Raw genomic sequence first — 22,006 nt, forward strand, 5'->3', positions numbered from 1 at the left:
CAGGACTACAATCTAAAGAAGTAGTGAGAAAATAGATACAGTAATATCTCTGCTCTACAAAACAAATGTAACTCTCTCTCATCACAAGAGTCAGGCAGGGTGAGAAATAAAATCAATTTTAAAGGTTTAAATAGTGAGTGGGAATATATATGGCCTCTGTGCTATCATTCCCAATGCTACTCCCATGGCAGACATCATTACCAATTTTGTCTCTTTCTTATCCCTTCTTCAGGAAAACCACTACCAACTGATTGGAATTATCACATAAGATTGAGTTATTTACTATCCTTTCTTTAGAATAAATTTCATTAGTAGATTTTTTGAAAAAAAAAAAACAAAAAACAGAGTAAGCTGGGGTACGTATAAACTTGAGAAGTTGAAAACAAAGAGAATATATAAATACTCATAATAAAACATTCTGGGGAGCCACTATCAAGGATGGAATATCAGAGTGAATGACCATTATTAGGAAACAAGTGTGATGTTTCAAAAATTTTCCATGTGACATTTGGTGACAAATATTTATGTAAGTTACAATAGAATATTTGACTCAAACTTATGCACCAAGTCAGAAATGAACTTAGAACACCAGTCTTTTTTTTCCCATTACCTTCGTAGTTTTAAAACAGTAGGTTTTATCATAGGAATTCCACAATCATATAAAATCTTTTGCAAAACTCTAATAATTTAAATGAACTTGAAAAGAGTTGTTCTGAATATAGTGCTCTTCCACTTAGCTCTTCCCTCACCCATAAGGCACCTCCAGGAGCCAGAGTTTGAAAACTATCAAGTCAATACCCAATTCAGCTAATCAGGCATGGCTAATCCATTGTAGCATTCTTGCTCACTGCACCCAACTCCATCTCAGAGCTTCTGAAACTCATAAAACCACTGCCAATTGATTGAAGCTGTCAGATGACAGAAAGCCCATTTGCTACCTTATTAATCATGTCATAGATGCAAGCACAGTGTAATTTTTAGGTGATCATATTGTAATAACTTGATGCCACAACGAATTAAATAATAAGTTGCCCAAATGGAAGATAAAATATTTATTGTTTCAAGCAATTTTTTAAAAATTTATTCCTGCCCCCTTCCTACCAGCAGCACTTCAATCTACTACTTTGCATGTAACTCACAAAGTAAGGCCTCCATTTGTGCCTGGTTTCGCTCATCTAGATAATTCTGGAGAGTTTTTGAACACCCATTTTCACCTAAAACATTCCGTGTTTCTAGGACATTTGGCTGCATATTCTGCCAGCACTGACATTCTTGCCACTGCTTTGGTCTTTTTTGTTTGCCTGCTATTGCTCTAGGTTTCCTAGAATGTGTGAATAAACGTGTACATCAGGTCAGGGATCTGGCCTTGTAGCCACAGTGCATTGCACAAACTGTCAGAGAGGAAACGATCCATTTTCAGATATTGATGAGAAGAGTTAGCTCAGCCTTGCTGAGTTTTCAAAAACCCTAGCCCTGCAGAAAATCGAGTCATCCAGAAAACCCAGTCATCCAAATGTGGAACCCTTCACCCAGGACTTCTTGAAGGGATTCTAGTGCCCACACAGATCTAGAGGATACACTCCATGGACCACACCCTGTGTCCTGTCGCCTGATCAGGAGCAATCTGGTTGCTAGGGAGCCAAGGGCACTCTCCAAGACAAAAAGTCCCTAACGGTAATATGTTTGCTAGGGAATGTGCAAAGTGGACCCGTTTGGGTCACAGTGTGGTGTTTTCTGGTCTGATGACACATATGAAAGCCTTACACAGTTTTAGAACCAGCTGAGGAAAGGGCTTTCTTGCCTTCCACAGTACACCTAGCATCCTGTGGGGGGCCCAGCAGTCACCAATAAATAGAGGATGTCAGGTCGGGTGTCTGACTCCCCTCACTGGAATCTCACCCTTCTATATGTACAAATACAGTTAGCAGACTCCTGTACTTTTTTTTTTTTTTTGAGACGGAGTCTTGCTCTGTCTCCCAAGCTGGAGTGCAGTGGCTTGATCTCAGCTCACTGCAACCTCCGCTTCCCAGGTTCAAGCAATTCTCCTGCATCACCCTCGCTAGTAGCTGAGAGTACGAGCATGTGCCACCAGGCCTAGCTAATGTTTTTGTATTTTTAGTAGAGACGGGGCTTCACTATGCTGGCCAGGCTGGTCTCGAACTCCTGACCTCAAGTTCTCTGCCCGCCTTGGCTTCCCAAAGTGCTGGGATTACAGATGTGATCCACCACAGCTGGGCTTTACTTTTTCTGCTTGATCTTGTTTCAAATGATACACATGTCTGTCTAAAGACAGCACATTCAGACATACAGCCTTTTCTCCTGCTGAGGTTAGATTTTGGAGAAAACCAAGGCAAGGGAAACTGAATATAATTTTTTTAACTCACAAGATGAGCCTCATTTTTTAAATTGTTATAAAATTATTGAAGATTAGCTTTATTTTTTGATTTCCATTTTTTACGTTCCGGGCTTCCAGGGTCCTGGGAGACCAAGGGGTATTTTCACAGTGTTACTGTGAGTTTACTTCCTGATCATTGCGGAAACAGGGATAGCTTTTTCCAACATTTAGACTCAGGTAGTTGGGACCCTTGCACAGGGCAATACAAAACTATTATTCATTGTATGTTGGGTGGTTGTTTTGTTTTGGTTTTCTTCATTTTGTTAATTTGTAAGGTAAATTTCCTGAGGCCTACGGTTGGGTTTGTCAGGGCCAGGAACTTGAATGGAGAAGTGCAAGCTGGTGGCTCACAATGTGCCAGTTTTCACAGGGATTGTGGTTGCTAGACTTTCCTTAAAACTTGGAAGAGCCAGCAGCCCCGGCCCAGGTGTCTTCAGGGCAGCAATCTGTTGAAGGCAACGTGCTCTCCAATTTTCTGCACTTGCTATCCCACTTGTTTCTATCATTAGCAATTACCTGTCTGGCTCCAGGAAGCATTTGAGTCTGCTACCTCTGATCAGAGCAGGAAGCTCACACCTAGGAAATGCCATCACAGGACAGACAAATTACTCCTGTTACCCGTATTTTCCCAGGTTTCTGCAGGCACCAGGCTTCAGACTGCCCCAGGTAAGACACATGTGTACCTGTAGGCCCAACAGAAGACCGCTCACTAGGCCTTCCTCAATTCTACACTTGCTTCTCTAGTTGCTTGGTTTTGATATTTTCTCTATTCTTTCCCCTCCAGGATATCCTTGTTAGGTTTTTTTAAACCAGATTTTACTCTCTAAGAGTGTTTGGGGAGGGAGAAAGAGAAAAACAAACACTAAGTCCTACTATCCCCAAGTTTCCTATGGGTTGGTTTGGGGAAAAATTATAGTGAGAAAAATTTTTTTCCTACTCTATTCGATACATCTCCTTCCATGGGTTAAAATGTCAGTTTTAACTCCCTTTTAGATACTTGAGTCTCCAGCCACCCTCCCCACTGTTAGGTGGACTTCTGCCATCTGAAGCAGCAGACACCGCACTTAACCCTGCAAAATGTATTACTGGAGAAGATGTAGTTAGATATGCAGAAGGCACTAATTAGCACCTTTATTGGCTTAGAAAGCATTTTTTATTTTGGTTTTCCTAAGCATTTCTGACTGATTCATGGAAGACATTTGGTTCTTTGGAATATCGTCCAATAGACTAATCAAATTACATGTTTGCAGGGCTCTAAAATAATAGCATTCTACAGCTTTCTGTAGATTTAACTCCTGCATGACTAGGACACTTAGTAGAGGCAGTCAGCAGCATTTGTCATTTGTCTCAGTTGTCAAATTATTTATCTATATTCTTATTTAAAAGAAAGTCTCTTACACTCTGCTGCCACTCATGCTCAATACCTTAAAGCCTACTGGAATACTTTGCTCTTTTTCACCCACTTATCTGTTTATTTCCAGATATCGTTGACCCTTCCTCCCCATTCCACTGCCGCCCCCTATTGTAAACCCTCATCACCTCAAGCCTGAGTTCATCATAACTTCTTCCCAACGTGTTCCCTCTCCCCACTACCAGGATAAACACTGCCTCTGTCATTCTTCTTCTCACTACAGTGAGTCCAGAACTCACTATAATAGAGCTGGCAAATACGTAACATGCTTGCTTCAACTCCCTCAACACCACACCTGTGACAGTTATCACTAATTTTTATCACAAATTATTCATGACCTTTTCAGGTAAACAAAGATATAGTGTCAAAATCCTGCTCAGCCCAGACCACAAGTACAACTACCTTTCTATTTGAACCAGAACCTGAGATGACACTCCAGTGTCATCTCAGCCCTAAGACGTCAAGTGTTATTCCCCCTTTCTGGATTTTAAAACATTTATAATATGACCTCATCTTATCTAACAGAAAAAGTTCTACCATTGCTCCCTAGCATGAAACCGTTTCTTTCATCTGATCACCTTCCATGTGTTTTTCTGCACATATTTAGCTTTCTTCTCATTTCTGTGCCTTTGTTCAAATCTCTATTGCTTCCAGCAAATTAATTTTCCTTGCTTTGCCTCTTTGTTTTTTAAAAACCATATCCCTCTTTCATTTACTAGTTTCAGGCTCACCTCTTTTGAGAAGACTTCCCAGCCTGACAACATCTTCATTATGTTTTATTGAGATCCTTTTGTCAACTAACTTTGGGGAAATCAGGTAATTTACAGATGATTCTGTCTCAGTGGGGTTTATAATTTTGTCAGTGAAATGGATGATATCCCTAACAATTTGAGGCAGCACTGGCCAAGAGCCACATGGGTAGAACCCAAAACGCATGTGAGTGGTTTTCAGAAGAAAGATTAAATATCAGTGCAGAAGTCAGGAAGGGTCTTATGGAGAATATGGTACCTGGGTCAGGTCTCAAAAGAAGGAGAGGAGAACACAACAGGAAAGACTTTAAGACAGGAGGAACTGGATGAAGAAAGATAAAGAACTAGGAATATAATAAGAAAGAATAAGACTAGAGGGTCTTGTAGAAAAGTTGGTGTAGGTTACATTTGAATTACAATGATCCTGGACAGTTTGAGTGACATTCTGGAGAGCAAGAGTCATCTATTTTACATTGTTGTTCCCTTGACCTAAAACAGATCATTGTTATGAATATTGTCACCTGACAAGCAGTAAGGGAACATTGATACGTTTACTTGGATTTACTTTTCTTTTTTTTTTTTTTTTTTTTTTTTGAGACGGAGTCTCGCTCTGCCGCCCAGGCTGGAGTGCAGTGGCCGGTCTCAGCTCACTGCAAGCTCCGCCTCCGGGTTTACGCCATTCTCCTGCCTCAGCCTCCCAAGCAGCTGGGACTACAGGCGCCCGCCATGTCGCCCGGCTAGTTTTTTGTATTTTTTAGTAGAGACGGGGTTTCACCATGTTAGCCAGGATGGTCTCGATCTCCTGACCTCGTGATCCGCCCGTCTCGGCCTCCCAAAGTGCTGGGATTACAGGCTTGAGCCACCGCGCCCGGCCGACTTTTTCTTATAATACAGACCAGAAAATTTAGATTTTTTTATTTTATAAGTTCCTATTCTGAAACAAGTTCCTTTTGAAAAGAAATGAGTTTATTCTTCTGGGACCTCTCTGGGAATAGGAGAAGAAATAACTAAATATAAAATAGACAAACGAATTAACCACCTATCAAGTACTAACTGGCACCAAGCATATCTTTGACAGAAACGGTCTTTTTGCTGTAGGAGTTACTTCTAGTCTTTTCACTCACAGTTATGCTTGGATGTGTTGTTAAACAAGTGCTAATTATATAAACCTACATGTTAAAATGTGCACTCATTGTATGTGTCTTATCCTTGCATTATAATGACAATGCATTCTCACTCGCATCATAATCCTGGCATTATAATGACAATGCACATCTCAGCTAGATAGCACTGATGTTTAATTCGTTTGCTGATGGTGGGAAAGAGTTTGCTATGAACCAGATACTCTCTCTAGGCTCCTTTCTTTCTTTCCTTTCTTTCCTTTTCTTTCCTTTTCTTTCCCTTTCTTTCCCCTTCCTTTCTTCCTTTCTTCCTTACTTTCTTCCTTCCTTCCTTCCTTCCTTTCTTCCTTTCCTTTTTCTTTCCTTTCTTTCCTTTCTTTCCCTTCCTCCCTCCCTCCCTCCCTCCCTTCCCTTCCTTCCTTCCTTCCTTCCTTCCTTCCTTTCTTTCTCTTTCTTTGCTTTCATATGGAATCTGAGATTAAGAATGAATTTGCGGCCAGGGAACAGACACCTTAACACCCATAATCACGGGCTCTTTAACACCACCATTGACCTAAAAAAGACTCTGAATGTTCTATCTTGTGTTTGTGGTTATAGGAAGGTCTGTGGGTCCATATTCAGCCCAAACTGAAACTCAGATATGTTTGCTTGTGTAGTTGGTGACCATGAAGAAGAGTTAATCTGCCCACAGAGGTGGTAGTTCTTGGAAAGGGAAAAGAGAAAGAAGTTGAAGGATGCCCATGAGGCACTTCCCTGTAAGTCATCCAGGTGCCCTGAACAGACAACGCCCTGGAGATGAGACTGTCAGACCACTCAGCTAAGATGCCCTAACGTTTGCCAGAAGACAGAGCAGAAGATGAGAGTCCATCCTTTGGGAAGTGCTTCAGCGAGACGCAGAATGTAAGCAGCAAGGGCAGTTGTCCAACCTTTTGCAGTTATTGAAATTCATATAGAAAGAAGGGGCACAGGAAGGCATCTGTCATAGCTAAAGGGAGAAACTCAAATCATTTCTATCAGCAAATGAGCTTGGGTAAGCAATGTTTTATTGGAAGAGATTTCAATACCCCAAGAAGTCTCAGGACAACAGGTCCAGTCTCTGCCCACAGCTTCAGGAAGGCCAGAGGAAGGTACTATATGCCTCAGTACATCTCAGCCAGCAATCATTCCCATCACACCTGGCTGCAACAGCTTCATCTCCTGAAGAGAAAATCTTCTCTGCCTTCACTTTTCTTGCAGTTGTTATTTCAATTAACTGCTCCCTTTCACCTCTTAACTCCTCAAAGCAGTTCTCTGTTTTCTGTCTCCAATTCTTCTACTACCATTCCCACTTGAAAGCTATACAGTCTTCTCCCCACCTTTCCTCTGAAATAACTCTTCTCAAGGTTACGGTGTCATTCCTGCTCATAATAATCAATTAACAATAGCTGATAGGATTGATCACTCCTATCGTGACACACTGATTTCACTTGCTTTCAGACTCTTCTCTTTTGGTTGTCTTCTTACCTCATTACCTATCTCCTCATTTGCTGGTCCTTCACATCTTCCTGGCCTCCTCTTTGTCTGCAGGCACTTGTGTGGTCTTCTGTCTCTAAACACATCTACCCATCAACTAGTCCCAAATGTATATATCTATTCCTGGACCTTTCCTCTGAACTCCAGATTTGTATTTCCAACTACCTACTCAATAGTATCTTCTTGGATATCTATTAAGCATTGAATCACAACAAGCCTAAAATTGAATTTCCTATCTCCGAAGCAAAGCCCTATCCTTCTATTGTTTTTCCCATCCCAATAAATTGCCACTCATTCTTCCAGATGCTTGGGCAACATTTTTTGCAGTCATCTTTGAGTTCTTTCTTTCTTTGATATCCCACATTCATTTCACCAGCACATGCTGCCCTATCTACATTTCAAACAGAACCAGAATCCAACATTTCTACAACAATTGCTACTCGCCTGGTATAGCCCTATCTTCTCTCCTCTGGATTACTGTATTAGCCTCTGAATTGGGATCCCTGCTTCAACCCTTTCCAACCTCCTCCTCCCATAGCCAACTCTGTGAACAGCAGCTAAAATTGTTCTTTTAAAAAGAACAAAGATAATACCACGTATTTGTAACACTTTGTAGGGTTCCCTTGTGACACTGAATAAGAGTCAAAATACTTACAGGGATATGCATAGCCCTAAATGATTTGGCTTCTGGATAATTCTTTGACCCCTAGCCCTCTACTCTCATCTTTGCTGACTTAATTGAAACCATTCAGGCACCCTTGCTATTCCCAGAACACAGAGGACATACTCCTGCCCCCTGGCTTTGCATATGCCATCTTATTTGCCTGAAACAGCTCATCCCCAGATAACAAATGTTCCCCTCCTTCACTTCTTTCAGGTAGCTGCTGAAAGGTAACCTTATTTGAGATGCCTTTCCTCATCATCCATCCTCCTAGCATATTATATTTGTATTTATTTGTATATTGCCTCTATCACCATTGTGTCTATTTTCTTCAGCATTTTCAGTCCTAACTGAATGCCTCATTTATAGGAGGCAATCAACACATATTTGCTAAATACGGAAGAGAGGAATAAAAGGGGTTCTGTCAGAAATTTTGTGTTCCTGTGGGCAAGGAAATAGAGCTGATGTCATGTTTGTTCTTCAGTCTCCAGTCTCCAGCCTAAGTTTAAGGCTCAAGGAGAGATATGGCCTGTAGGAAGAAGTTGAAAAATTACTTTCATCATGGGTTTTATGTGACATAAAATACTAGTAATGCTGCCTAAATCTCCAGATGATAGTCATGTAGTATAATGGACATGAGTATTTCTTTTTTTTTGAGACAGAGTCTTGCTCTGTTGCCCAGGTTGGAGTGCAGTAGCACAATCTCCGCTCACTGCAACCTCTACCTCCAGGGTTCAAGCAATTCTTCTGCCTCAGCCTCCTGAGTAGCTGGGACTACAGGTGTGCACCACCATACCAGGCTAATTTTTTTTTTTTGTATTTTTAGTAGAGACAGGTTTTTGCCATGTTGGCCAGGCTAGTTGTGAACTCCTAGCCTCAAGTGATCTGCCGACCTCGACTTCCCAAAGTGCTGGGATTACAGGCGTGGGCAACTGTCTGGCCATGGAATACAAATTCTGCAATAAATAGAGCACCATAAAAGCTCAAAGGCAATGATGGTGGTTCCCAGAGGAGTAGAAGAAGAACATGATGCTCAGAAAGTATTGAAATGATTTATCTATGTGGTGATACCAAGAGGATTCTATTGGAGTAGTAGCAGGGGCAGTGGAAGGGAGCTCATTTATGAAAATATTTGATTGAGATAGCTAATAACTCCCAGAAATACTTAAGGGGAGATATTTTGCAGATAGACCTTGTGTCACCAAGAAGGGGGCAATAATCCAGCAAATTTTAGGTACCAATGTTATTGTAACCGAATTTGTATCTAAGGACTCGTGAAAATTGAGGCAAATTTTAGTTATAGGAGTTATTTATAGGTTAATTTCAGCATAGCTTTATACTTCTTTGTTACTATTAGAACTGTTTCTTAGTAGTAATTTTTCTTTGAATTAAAATCTGCTCTATGTGCCTCTATATTTTAGTGGCATTAAAACCTTAAATTTAGAGAGCATTCTTTTCTGCCACCCAAAATTGGCTCACAGAAGTAAGGAAAAGTTAGAGATAAACTTAATGACAGTTGATTTACACCAGTGTACAGTCATTGGAGGTATGCTAGTTTCTGGTTAAAAGAGCAGGAACTTTTAAATCAGACAGACTTGAATTCAAATCATCTCTATCTTTTACTGGGGGTGAAAAATACCTCCTTTTGAGGTGAGAATATACCCAAGATCTACTCTTTCAGACAATTTTAAGTATAAACTACATTATTCTAATGTAGTCATCATGCTGTACTTAAGGTCTCTAGAACCTAGTCATCTTATAACTGCAAGTTTATACCCTTTGACCAACTTTATGTATCTTTTTAAAGCTATGAATATAGACACTTGACTGACATAAAAAAAAAAGTTGGTATTGTACCACATCAAAACAATTGAACTCCAGAGGACTGTGTTGTGGTCCCAAAGGGCTGATGCATAAGAATCAGAAGGCCTAGAGGGAGAAATGCCAGTGACTCACCCACACTGCCCATGCTTTGACTTTTCCAACAGGGATGTGTATACAGGGTGTCTTAGTCTATTTTCTGCTGCTATAACACAATGGCGCAGACTGAGTAATTCATAAAGAAAAGAAGTTTATTTGACTCACAGCTGTGGAGGCTGGGAAGTCCAAGATCAAGTGGCTGCATCTGGTGAGGGCCTTCTTGCTGTGTAATTCCATGGTGGAAGGCAGAGGATAAGCAAGCACACAAGACAGAGAAAATGGGGACCAAACCCATCCTTTTATCAGGAGCCCACTCCCGTGATAATTAACCCAATACTGTGATAAATAACTCACTCCAGGATAAAGGCATTAACCCATTCATAAAGGCAGAGTCCTCACAACCTAATTACCTATCAAAAGTCTCACTTTTCAATACTGTCACAATGGTGATTAAGTTTCAACATGAGTTTTGGAGGGGACACTGAAACCACAGCACAGGGCTTTCCTCCCAGGTGTTCCCATGCATAACATGTGTAGTAAATGTCATTAGTCTTCTAGAGGCAAAGCATGATTGTACAGACAGAGACATCTAAGTTGAAATCTCAACTCCCATACCTACTAACTGGATGGCTTTTGTTAAGTTACTTTACCTTTCTGAGCCTCATTTTCCTCCATGTAATATTCACCTCAAAGGTGGTCTGGTAAGCAAGATAATATATGTATAGTATCTAGCATGTGCATCTTCAATATGCATTAATTTTCTTCCCCTCCCAGTTCTACTGATTAAGAGGCCGAAGTGCCAAGGGCTTTACCTGGCTTAATGGTGGCAAACAAGATACAAAATGGGCCAACCAGATTCCCGCTTAATAAAAATGAGATTTGAGATTTCAGGTAGCTGCAGATGAGCATGACAGCCAGAGAGTCACCATAAAAGGCCAAGCCCCATGTTGGCCATCATAGAACCCAGGAGGAAACCAGGAACAGGACCACTAAAGCCTTATCCCAACTATCTATGTTATTTGGGCCCAGGCCAAGGGCTGAAGACTCACTAGAATGCTTTCTATGGGAGGCATTGGGTCACCTGTAAGATGAAGACACTTAGATCTTGCTGCTACCTTAGTGTACAAAGCCTCATAAGTGATTAATAAGGAAACCAGCCTTAGAATGAATTCTAGTTAGTTGACTAGAGTCCCCTGGAATTTCATGTCCACCTAGAACCTCAAAATGTGCTGTTATTTGGAAATAGGGTCTTTGTGGATAGTTAATTAGTTAAGATGAGCTCATACTGGATTACACTGGATCCTTAATCCAATGACTGATGTCCTTATAAGAACAGGAAAAGACACACAAGGAGAAGAGGCCATGTAGAGATGAAGTCACAGAAAGGAGTTATGTAGCTGCAAGCCAACAGACACTGAGGATTGCCAGAGGCTACCAGAAACTAGAAAGAAACCAGGAGGGATTCTTCCCTAGAACTTTCAGAGGGAGATCAGTCTTGGTGACACCTTGATTTTGGGCTTCCAGACTCCATAACTGTGAGAGAATACATTTCTGTTGTTAAAACAACAGAACTTGGTGCTTAAAAGCAACAAGTTTGTGATAATTTGTTACTGCTGCCCTAGGAAATTAATGTGCCACTCTATATCTTATCAGTATTTTATGAGTTTTGCCAGGATTTTCCCTCCGACAGTGACTTCTTTTCTTCCTCCTCTTTGGGTCCTTTTCATCTCCACAGTTTTTCTCCTTTTCACCTTTGCCATGACCTTCAGGTCCCCAGTTTCTGGAACTGTTCTAGCATCCACCCTTCTCAGTGTGTCTCTCAGCTCCCCCAAGCTCAGTGCAGCTCTCTCATCATGGCTGAAGTCAGCACGCAGCGGGGCTGATATTAATAGAAGGCTGGGCCTCCATTCATCCACCTGCCTCTAACCAGCTGTGACCAACAATCATGGCACTTGACCACTCTGCCCCCCAAATTCCTCATCTGCAAAAAACAAAAAGACCAACCATGCTACCACACGGGCCGTGGAGTTTAAAATATCATCAATGAGAAAGGGCCTTGTACAAGCAAAGGCTCAATTAAACGTGTAAGAAGCTATTCCATTAGTATTAAAAAGCTTGCTAGCCGGGCGTGGTGGCTCAAGCCTGTAATCCCAGCACTTTGGGAGGCTGAGACGGGCGGATCACGAGGTCAGGAGATCGAGACCATCCTGGTGAACACGGTGAAACCCCGTCTCTACTAAAAAAAAAATACAAAAAACTAGCCGGGAGAGGTGGCGGGCGCCTGTAGCCCCAGCTACTCGGGAGGCTGAGGCGGGAGAATGGTGTAAACCCGGGAGGCGGAGCTTGCAGTGAGCTGAGATCCGGCCACTGCACTCCAACCTGGGCGACAGAGCGAGACTCCGTCTCAAAAAAAAAAAAAAAAAGCTTCCTGAAGATAAAGGACCTGGCAAATTGAGACTGTGTTTCTGATCTCAGAGCCATATCACTATCCCAATTTTCCTCCAGGTCTTTACTTCATGTCTGTGCCTTTCCAGTTCATTGACTTGGTTCAGAAGAGGAAGGGCTGTGATTTGTCTTTAATTTCTGGGAAGTGAATCTTTTAGTATAGTTACTGATGACCCTAGTACCAGTGCCAGGCCTCTCAACACAACTGGGGCAAGAGAAAACACCAGGGGGATAAGAAATGCTGGCTATATTTCTTAAGTTTTTGCTTTTCCTTGAGTCTGCACCATTATGAGCAGAGAAGTACTTACATTTGATTTATTGGCAAAAATCTTTACAGTATTTGGCATCATGGAACTTTTATATTAGAAAAAATAAAGAAGGTTTGTGAAAAGGGAAATTTCAATGATACATATAGGTTTTCTTTTAAAGGTAGTGAAAAATTCGAAATTTAAACTGATTTGTAGCCAATCATCAATCTTAATGTAAGACTGCAGTAGAGGAAGTGAAATAACTAAAACCAGCAAAGTAAGTGACTATTAGACTAATAATTTTTTCATCTAACCATTAAGTTCCTAATTTATGCCATTTTTTCACACAAATTCTTCATAATATTTCATCCATTTTGAAGCATACTTTCTCACATTTTTAACACCTGTGAAATCAAGATACGTCTTACAGTCAATATTGCCTTTTATTTGTAACTGCCAGGTTTTTTTTTTTCCTAAAATATGAATGCATTTTATAATTGAAGAGTCTTAGATCCTATAAAATAAGGTATTGCATTTAATGAAGGTGGAAACTGTGAGTCCTGTAATTAAATTTCTTTTTCTTTTTATAATGCTTTTATCAAACCTCAGTGAAACAAGTGTGATACATTTTCTCCTTCAGAAATACTTGTACTTTTTGCTTTAGAATTCAGATATTTATTCTTCTCGTGAACAAGTGCATTATTAGAAAGAGGGAGTGTAAGTGCAATTTTGAGACCAAAGAATAGAAAAAAAAAAAACTAGATTCAGAAATAAAAGTATAATACAGGATGGGGAAAATGAAACAATTTCATTTTCATAATTACATCCTTGCAAATGTCTTCATAGAACCCAGTGAGTTTATGCTATCGTCTGAGCTGTTGATGATATGGCAAAGGCCTGGGTTCAGCCCTTAACCTGCTGCTGGGGAAGCACCTATCATTTTTGTCGCAGTTGTATGTCAAGTGAAGGGATTGAACTGGGTAGTTTTTGAGGGCTGATCATTTCTAGAAGCCTCTGATAATTCTCATTTTAAGAAGATTTATTCACATAGGTATTTTAATATATCTCCTACTCAGCTTCGCAAAGCGTAACTGCTTTTCTTATCTTACCAGTGCGGTCAATGACTCGTTGAAAGTTTTCATTTGCAGAGGCACTGTAAAGAAACAAAAGTATTGTGAGTCAAACAAAGTGTGTAAATAAATTATACTAAATTACTTTTTAATTAAACAGATGAGAGCAAATGCAGAGTTAGGTTTTAGTAAGAGAGGACTTTCAGAAACCAATAAACAGTCAGGGACTAAAGTAGTATTTTATTTTGTAGTTTTAAACTGATACATAGTTTTTACAATAATAGGGTAATACTTCAATTACAATTAAAATGAAAATCCCTACACATCCCCCACCTTGCCCAGGCAGAGTTACACTCATTGTTTTCATGGATCTTTGCAAGAGAAATGTACAAGACACACACACACACACACACACCACACACACACACACACAAAACTTACAAGAATCCAGAGTCCAGCCACTGCTGAATACTTTCTTGCTTGGAATCTTCTACAAGTAGGAAAGAACAAATCTGTTAGTCAAAGCACAACCAGCTAAAAGGATGCTACCCTGTTTACTCAGCCACCACTCAGTCGCTCTATTTCCCACATATTTAGTCACATGTTTCCTTCCATAAGCATATTCATTTTTTTTCCTGAAGGCAAAACCTCCTGTTTTCCATGATCAGCCTTTCCTGAGAATGAAGTGTAAACTTGTCAAAAGACTGTAACTTAAAAGAAAAGAAAGAAAATGTGAGAGAGAAGAAAAATAAACCACTGAAGAGCAAGAGATGTTAGAATAATTTTTAAATTACCTGGTGTGAATACAAAGGGTGAGAAAGCATAAGAGACTTTTGTCTTTCTCTTGTTGGATATAAATCACCACAGTGCCTCTCCTTATTGAATCACGACATTTACCTAAGGCAGCCAGCCAGTGATGGTTATTTGCAAGGAGTTCTCTGCCAGGTTAGAAACCAAATTTGCATTCATTCCAGGGACAAATTGCACTAGAGTCCCTGGATTGCCAAAGGCACCCTGTGTTAAAAAGGCACTAGTCTTTTAAGGTGGATCTTTATCATTGGCTCAACAAATAGTCAACAGGCAAAAAGGAGAGGATGTAAAGCTGCATTTTCTGTTAAATATTTGTTTCCATTCTGCTTGGCAACTGTGTACCCTGGGCTAATTTTGTTTGACTTTATGCTGTCAAATAGTGAGGTGCCTGAATTATCCCCCTCACAAGGTGTCAGGTGAACCATAAAAGCCAGGTAGACACAGGAGGTCCATATTGCTCTTCACTTGAACTGCTGTGAAGTTAGAATGAATTGGGCGATGGGCAAAGAAGAAAAACCATTCAACAGTTACATAATGGAGGCAGGGGGGTGCTGGAAGTATTTTCTTACTTATTACTCTTTAAATGATTAAAATCTTTGTCAATGCCTCCTGCAGGACCCAACAGATCAGAGTTTTTCAATAAAATGTTTGATGACCTGAAAGAAGCCTCATGCCCAGACCCTAAACAGCTTCAAAGTCCTGGGAACTTAGGATGAGGGATATCTGGAGTGGAAAGGAAGCAGAGTTCATTCATTAAATGGTCTACTTCTTTCAAGGAGGTCTGTGTTCTGAATGTCTATAGCAGAAGTCAGAAGTGCCCATTTCATAAATGTTTTTGGCATCAGGCCAGGAACACTGGTATCTTCAAAGCCAAATGCTTTTGTTCCAAAATCACCTGCCCCTGGCCAAAAGCTCCCACATCCCTCACCACTCACAGAGGAATGCTTTCAAATAGGCCTGAGGGTCCTTCTCACCCAGCATGGGGATGGTGAGACCCTGGCTTTCCTCCTCAGGGTCAGGGGGTAGCCGCTCATCCAGTGGAGCCCACATGCTCTTGGTGCACTTCAGGATGTCTCTCTTGCTCTTTTCCTTGCCTTCTTGAAGGTTGTCAGATCCTTGTGATTTCTGTGCCATCATAGGAGAGTAATTCTGCAAACTAACTTAAAACACACACACACAAACAAACCAGACACAATGAGTTCAGCTTCTGGGCTTGGCTCAGTGAAAGGCAGAAAGAAGGCCAGAATGCCTACAGTCAGATGAACAATCCAGCTTCACAGTCATACATGAACCTGGCTTACCCATCTGAGCCAAGCTCCCTGTCTCAATTTGGTGAAATGCTTCCCTCTCCATGGCAAAGCAACTGGGACTCAAGTGGCCATGTCAGTCATCAGACCACATGTACACTCTGCAGATTCGCTTTGGTGGTCTGGGATGTGGATGGAGAGCAAAGAAATTAGACTTGAGGGCACACCCAGTAAGTAGCCTTCAAATTTATCCAACAGTTATATCTACAAAATTATTTTTGAGACCCAAATATTGGAAAAAAGTGAGGGCTTTGGCAACAGATTCGCTTGGCTCAGTCCTATTTCTGCAACTTGTGTGGCCTTACGTAAACTATAGAACTTTTCTGCATTCCCTTATTTCTGAACTGGGGATACACTCTACTGAATTTTAACAACTTAACCTCAGTGGAATACTTACTATGTGCTAGATTCTATGCTGAATTCTATACATTCATTATTTAATTTAATTGTCAATGAAGGAAGTAATATAGTAGTCACAATTTTATGGTAAATTGAAGACTAGAGAGATTAAGTTGCATGTCCAAAGCCAAACAGCCAGCCAGGACTCAAAGTCAGGCACTGGACCCCAAGTATGTTCCTATGAGTATACTATATACCCTATACGATGGCTGGGGCAATTAAAATATTTATGAGTATATTACACACCTGGCGCAAAAAGTATCAGCTGCCCCCATTATTTAACTTGACCTTCATGAACATCCTGTAAAACTAGCAGAGTAGGAGCAGGACACAGCAGCTTAGCACAGCAACAGAAATTGTTCAGTCTCCACAGACTATAAGCACCATGAAAACAAGGGCCGTTCTCTTACTTATTTATGTATCTCGAGAATTTAACTGTATTTTTGGCACATAGTAGGTGGTGAATCAACAAATATCAAACAAAAATAGCAAAGTGAGGTTTCAAACCACACTTTCTGATGCAATTACTTCCATGACATATGCTTTAATTTGAATTTGTTTATTCTTCAGGTTTAGAGAAATGGCCAAATAGCCAAACACTTAACTTCAGTAGCATTTCTAGGATCCCTAAACTTATGCATAATCACTGATCACATGACATGTAAATCATTTCTAATCTGTTTGAAAAAGGCAAACCATTCAGATTTATTACAAATGTAAATATTTTCTTTCAAGTATAGGTGAGCATTCTAGATGCAACTGGCAACACAATTTTCTTACCTGCTTTATATACTCAAATTCTGTCAGGTATGAATATATACAGTTATTGTTGCAATTTTAAATTACTACAAAAATTAATAATGATGATGGCTGTCAATTTTATGTTAAAAACAAACCTTTCAATTACTTAAAAATTAAGGGAAAAATAGTTAAATCTACATTAACAGTCAATATTTTAGCCAGTTAACTTTAGGAATATCCACTGGTAGCAAATTATAAAAATTTCAATAATAATATAAGACAAAATAATGCAGATTGAATTATATTCCTAACCTTTGGAGAATTGTTTGGTATACTAGAATTCATAACATTAAACAAAATAACCTTTAAAAATCTCACTGAAATTGTAGCTACTTAACTTCACATAGGTTTTGGGTCTTTCAAGGAAACAAATAAATCTCTTCAGCAGTGCCTTGTATCTCGTGAGCATGAATGATGATAACAGCATCAACACTGACAGTGCAAAATTTCACAAGAAGGAAAAACTCCAAAATTATGCTTAACAACATTCATGAAATGTCAGATTCAATAAAAGACCAAAAGCTCTGAAGAAAACAATAACATATTACAGAAAACGTATTACAGAAAAATAAGATCCCCAAAATAATCTCACTCCTTCACTGACCTTGGCCGAAAGTGAGTTTCATTTAGAATGGGAGAGTTTGCACTGTGGAGGAAACAAGAAGCTATCAAGTAGCTGATAGTACTCAAATTGCTGCTTCTGTATCATAATGACAAATTTTAAGTTAGCGACTGCTTTTTCAAATGTAACACTGGAGAAATTGTTGAATTTTTAGGTAAACGTGCTGCTTTATTTGTACGTCCCCAAACTTCCATCTTATAATGAATGACATACTTGACCTCAGCCTCCAGCCTTACACAACCAGTGAGGATATTCTCTCTGCCAGCTCTGTTGTACTTGGCCACAGAGCAGGAAAAAGGCTTGCCAAAGAAAATGGGAACCCTTGCTAAAGCAAGGGTCAGGGACCAGTTCATAAAGAAAACCTCTTTTGTTCCTTCTGTTTTAGTGGATGCCTTCCCAGCTGGTAAACAAATCTGCTTCTGGAAATGGATTTTCTGAAGCTTGTGTGGTCTTCCTTTGGCATTCACTCACTTGACCCACAGAGCAGCCCTTTGGAAAGGGACACAGATCAGGCAGCATCCTGGAATTGCTCAGTGGGTAGTCAGGGCACAAGTTATGGCATGTGACTGCCTGCAGACTTCTCTAATTAGTCCATCTACCCCAAGGGCCTTTGGGAACCCAGTTCTTGCTAATTCTTTGACTTGGTCCCAAAAGGAGTCCTCATTCTGGATCATGTCATTCCATGCCTGGGGAATCCAGTACTTTCTCTTTCTTCAAATCCCTTCTACTCTGATTACTATGCTGTCATTTATCCTCACGTGTATACAAAACTTCTACTCATGTGGGAAATTGCATATAGTATCACATTTAACTAAAAAAAAAAAAGAGGATGTAAAACTGTATATGCACTAAGAACTCAATTTTGTAAAAACAAAACAAACAAATGCCTTGAAAAAGGGGGAAAAAAGTACCAAAATGTTATCAAGATTTAAAAATGTTTAAAATAATCAAAATCAGAAAAAAAGACTTTGTTACATTAATTCGACCTCACATTTTCTTAACTTGAGCAAATTCATCCATACATGCTCCTTTTCACTGTGAAGCTTTAGAGCCACAGTGAAATCATAAAACTTGGTGCTTTGACACTTAAAGCAGTGACAATGATTACATTCTTGACCTCTGAGTTATTTCACTTTTTATATCTTTATGCAAACAGGTTTTCTTGCCAAACAGGTTGTTCATACTAGGAGAATACAGATCGTGTTTTATTTAATCTCTGTTCCCCATAGATCCTAACACCTTTGACCCAAGGTAACTAATCTTTATTAGTGAATTGCTTGGTTACTTGGGAAAGGAGCATTCAGTTGGCTTTGTCAGCTTTCTTAGTTCTTATCTGGTTAAAAGAGCAAGTGTTTTCAGGTCAGATAACCCTGGATTTTAATATTAGCTCTGCTGCTTTCTGATATCTTGGGGAAATTTTCAAACTTTTCTGATAATCTATTTCGTCATATCTATAATGAGTATGAAATAAACACCTTATGGAATTGTTAGGAAAACTTAATGGAAAATATATCCAAAACAATCATCACTCATATTGGTCAGTTTTCTTTCTTTTTCCTTCTCTTCTGTATGTTGCTTCTTGTCTTTATCCTGTCAGGAACTGTCAAGTAAAGAAGTATCACCAATCAATGCAATCATTTTTCTAATAGAAAATAAATTTGACCCTGTTAGTTTGTGGGTAACCTGTGTTGTCTTGAAATTACTTAGTTTGGATGATTGAGAAGCAGATGTATTTGGGAGAGTGATAATAGAGTGTTTCTGTGACCATGAGAATGTGGATTTCCCTGAGATGAGTTAGAGGTGCTTATCAGAGTCTTGAGATTCCTTCAATTATAGACTAAATTTTAAGGTTATAATTGTAGTCTGTAGCTCCAGCCTTGGCCACCATTTCTGATTAAACTCGGTGGCCAAGAAAAGAACTGCATAATGGGAGAACGGCCCAAGGCATTCTGCAACCAAATGGATCTCTAACACCGTGTCTGCATCTCATCCATGGATCCTCATTGTCATAGCCTCTGTTCAGGCCTTCCTAAGATCTCAAATAGTGTCCAGGCTTGCCTTGTTCACCTGCCTACTTCATATAGTGACTTCCCCAAGAGCAGCATTGAAGAGAAGTCTACATAGATCCATGTGTTCCATTAAGACCTGCCGCTTTCCCAATCATTATGCCATTCATGGAAGTTTATAAAGGAAGCCTCCAGAACCCCTCCTGTTCTCAAAAAAATGATCACCACAAATCTCAGTACCACTTATATTACCTACACAAACTAAGAGACCAGTCCTGAGAGGCTGGCACTCTCAGAGAACCAACTCATCCTTCTTCCCCTGGAAGACCACAGGAGCAATCACATCATGCCGTTGGGCCATACTCTTGTGGCAGTGAACATCACTTCATCTGGCCCAATCTTCCACTCTTCCTGGACACTCTCCCAACACCTGTGCCCTCTGGAACTCATGCCCTGTCACCTACCAATACCCCTTCATCCTAACCTCTTCACTGAATGTCCCTTCATCTTCTTTCTCTAACTGAAACCAGGATATGGCTTCTCAAGCTATGGCCCTTTCATTTATTCCTTTAAAAATCTGCACTGTAGTCTTCAAGACAGTGTAAATTTCATCTATGATCTTTGTTGCTGCTTCCAAACCTTGTTTCCTCTGTCCTTTGAAGTATATGCCATCAGACTACATAGTTATCAACATCCAGGGCATTCACCTTCATTTACTGAAAATTTTAGGATGGTATTTCTATAATCTTTCAGGAAGATTTCATTATCAATGTAGATGGCTTGCCAACACCAGGTTACTCAGTTCAATGACCTGTTCACTTTCCATAATCTGTCCCTCTGCTTGATTCCTATGGTTTTACTTCACTGTAAGAGAACACTCTCCAAAATCCTAATTTCAAACATCCCCCATCACCTCTATTCTACTCATAGACTTTGCTTGGACACCGTTTTTGTTCTCCTTACTGGATCATTCCCTTTACTTTACAATATACTTTAATGTGACCCACCTTAAATGTATCTTCCATGTGACCACCTTGAATCCCTCTCCAGCTCCTACCTTAGTTTTTAATGAAACCAGTGATGATTCCCAAATTCTCATTTCCAAATCTGGTCCAGCCTGTGAGTTTACTTCATACCAGGGCATTCCCGTTTACTTAACATTTCCACTTGAATGTCTGTACACATTTTGTACCACACTGAATTGTTTATTCTTTCCTGGACTTCTTGACCCTCCCATATACCTGCCTTTATTCTAATGTGCTTCATCTCAGTAAACAGGGCCACTATTCAGGCAGTTGCTTATGTCAAGAACTTATGAGTCTTCCCTGATTCCTCTATTCCTTTCATTCCACTTTAAACCACTAAAAAAAAGAAGGAGCTGATATGGTTTGGCTGTGTCCTCACCCCAATCTCATCTTGAATTATAGTTCCCATAATCCCTACATGTTGTGGGAGGGACCCGGTAGGAGGTAATTGAATCATGGAGGCAGTTACCCCCATGCTGCTCTCATGATAATGAGTGAATTCTCATGAGATCTGTTGGCTTTTTAGGGAGCTTTCCTCCATTTTGCTCTCCACTTGTCCTTGCTGCCAGCATGGGAAGAAGGACGTGTTTGCTTCCCATTCCACCATGACTGTAAGTTTCCTGAGGCCTCCCCAGCCCTGTGGGCCTGTGAGTCAATTATACCTTGTTCCTTTATAAATTACCCAGTCTCAAGTATTTCTTCATAGCAGTGTGAGAACTGACTAACACAGGAGCCATTAAAATATATCTCAGACCAAACACCTCCAATGCTATCAACCTAATATCAGCAGAACTCACAGTCTCACTTGTATCACAGCAAAATGCTTTCACCTGCAGTACTATCCACACCTTCCCTTCTCTTTATAACCCACTTGAGTCAATATGCTAGTAGTCAACTTTCACTTCTTATCATTTCAGAATTTTTGGCAGCATTTGATGTCATTAACCACATCATCTTAATGAAAATAATCATTTAACTTGGTTTTTAATATAAGCCTCTCTAAGATTTTCTCCTACCTCAAAGCTTTTTTCCTCAAGCTTTTTTGCTAATTTTCTTCTCTCCAACCTCTAAATTTTGAGTGATCTATACCTCAGTCCTAACCCCCTTATCTTTTCTGTCTACATGCCTCCCTATATGAGTGGGGCTTTAAAGGCCCCTCTGTCATCCCATAGTTCAGTATAAATCACTGGTAAGGTACTTTCACATTGTTTTATAAGTCTGTTACACTGTGTTCCACTTATATTTAACCATCATGGGATTTTCTTCAAGACAGAGATCTTAGTGTTTATATCATAATTGCATGGAAAATGTACTCAATGTATATTTGTTGGATGAATGACTATTTAAATGAATACCGACAAGGAATTGAGGAATACCAAAGCCAATCTGATTATGAAATAATTAAGGACTGTTTGGTATTTAGCAGTCAGACAACTTATCAGAAAGTGCACACTAACCAGAATTAGGTACACAGTATCAGAAAAAATATAGCATTATAGATTTG

General features: G+C 39.9%; 1 protein-coding gene across 1 annotated transcript in view; it reads right to left on the reverse strand.

The window, feature by feature from the left end:
• ITPRID1 (ITPR interacting domain containing 1) overlaps positions 1 to 15,497 on the reverse strand; it is a 95,385-nt gene extending 79,888 nt beyond the window's left edge. The window contains exons 1-3 of the mRNA XM_033193441.1: positions 15,317 to 15,497; positions 13,974 to 14,022; positions 13,572 to 13,615 (exon numbers count right to left, since the gene is read on the reverse strand). Coding sequence (XP_033049332.1) covers positions 13,572 to 13,615; positions 13,974 to 14,022; positions 15,317 to 15,479 — 256 coding nt within the window. The 5' untranslated portion in view covers positions 15,480 to 15,497. The remainder of the gene's footprint in view (positions 1 to 13,571; positions 13,616 to 13,973; positions 14,023 to 15,316) is intronic.
• Positions 15,498 to 22,006: the final 6,509 nt, after the last annotated feature.

The sequence above is a fragment of the Trachypithecus francoisi genome, unplaced genomic scaffold (genome assembly GCF_009764315.1).
Source record: "Trachypithecus francoisi isolate TF-2019V2 unplaced genomic scaffold, Tfra_2.0 Lachesis_group4, whole genome shotgun sequence".
Taxonomy (NCBI): Eukaryota; Metazoa; Chordata; class Mammalia; order Primates; family Cercopithecidae; genus Trachypithecus; species Trachypithecus francoisi.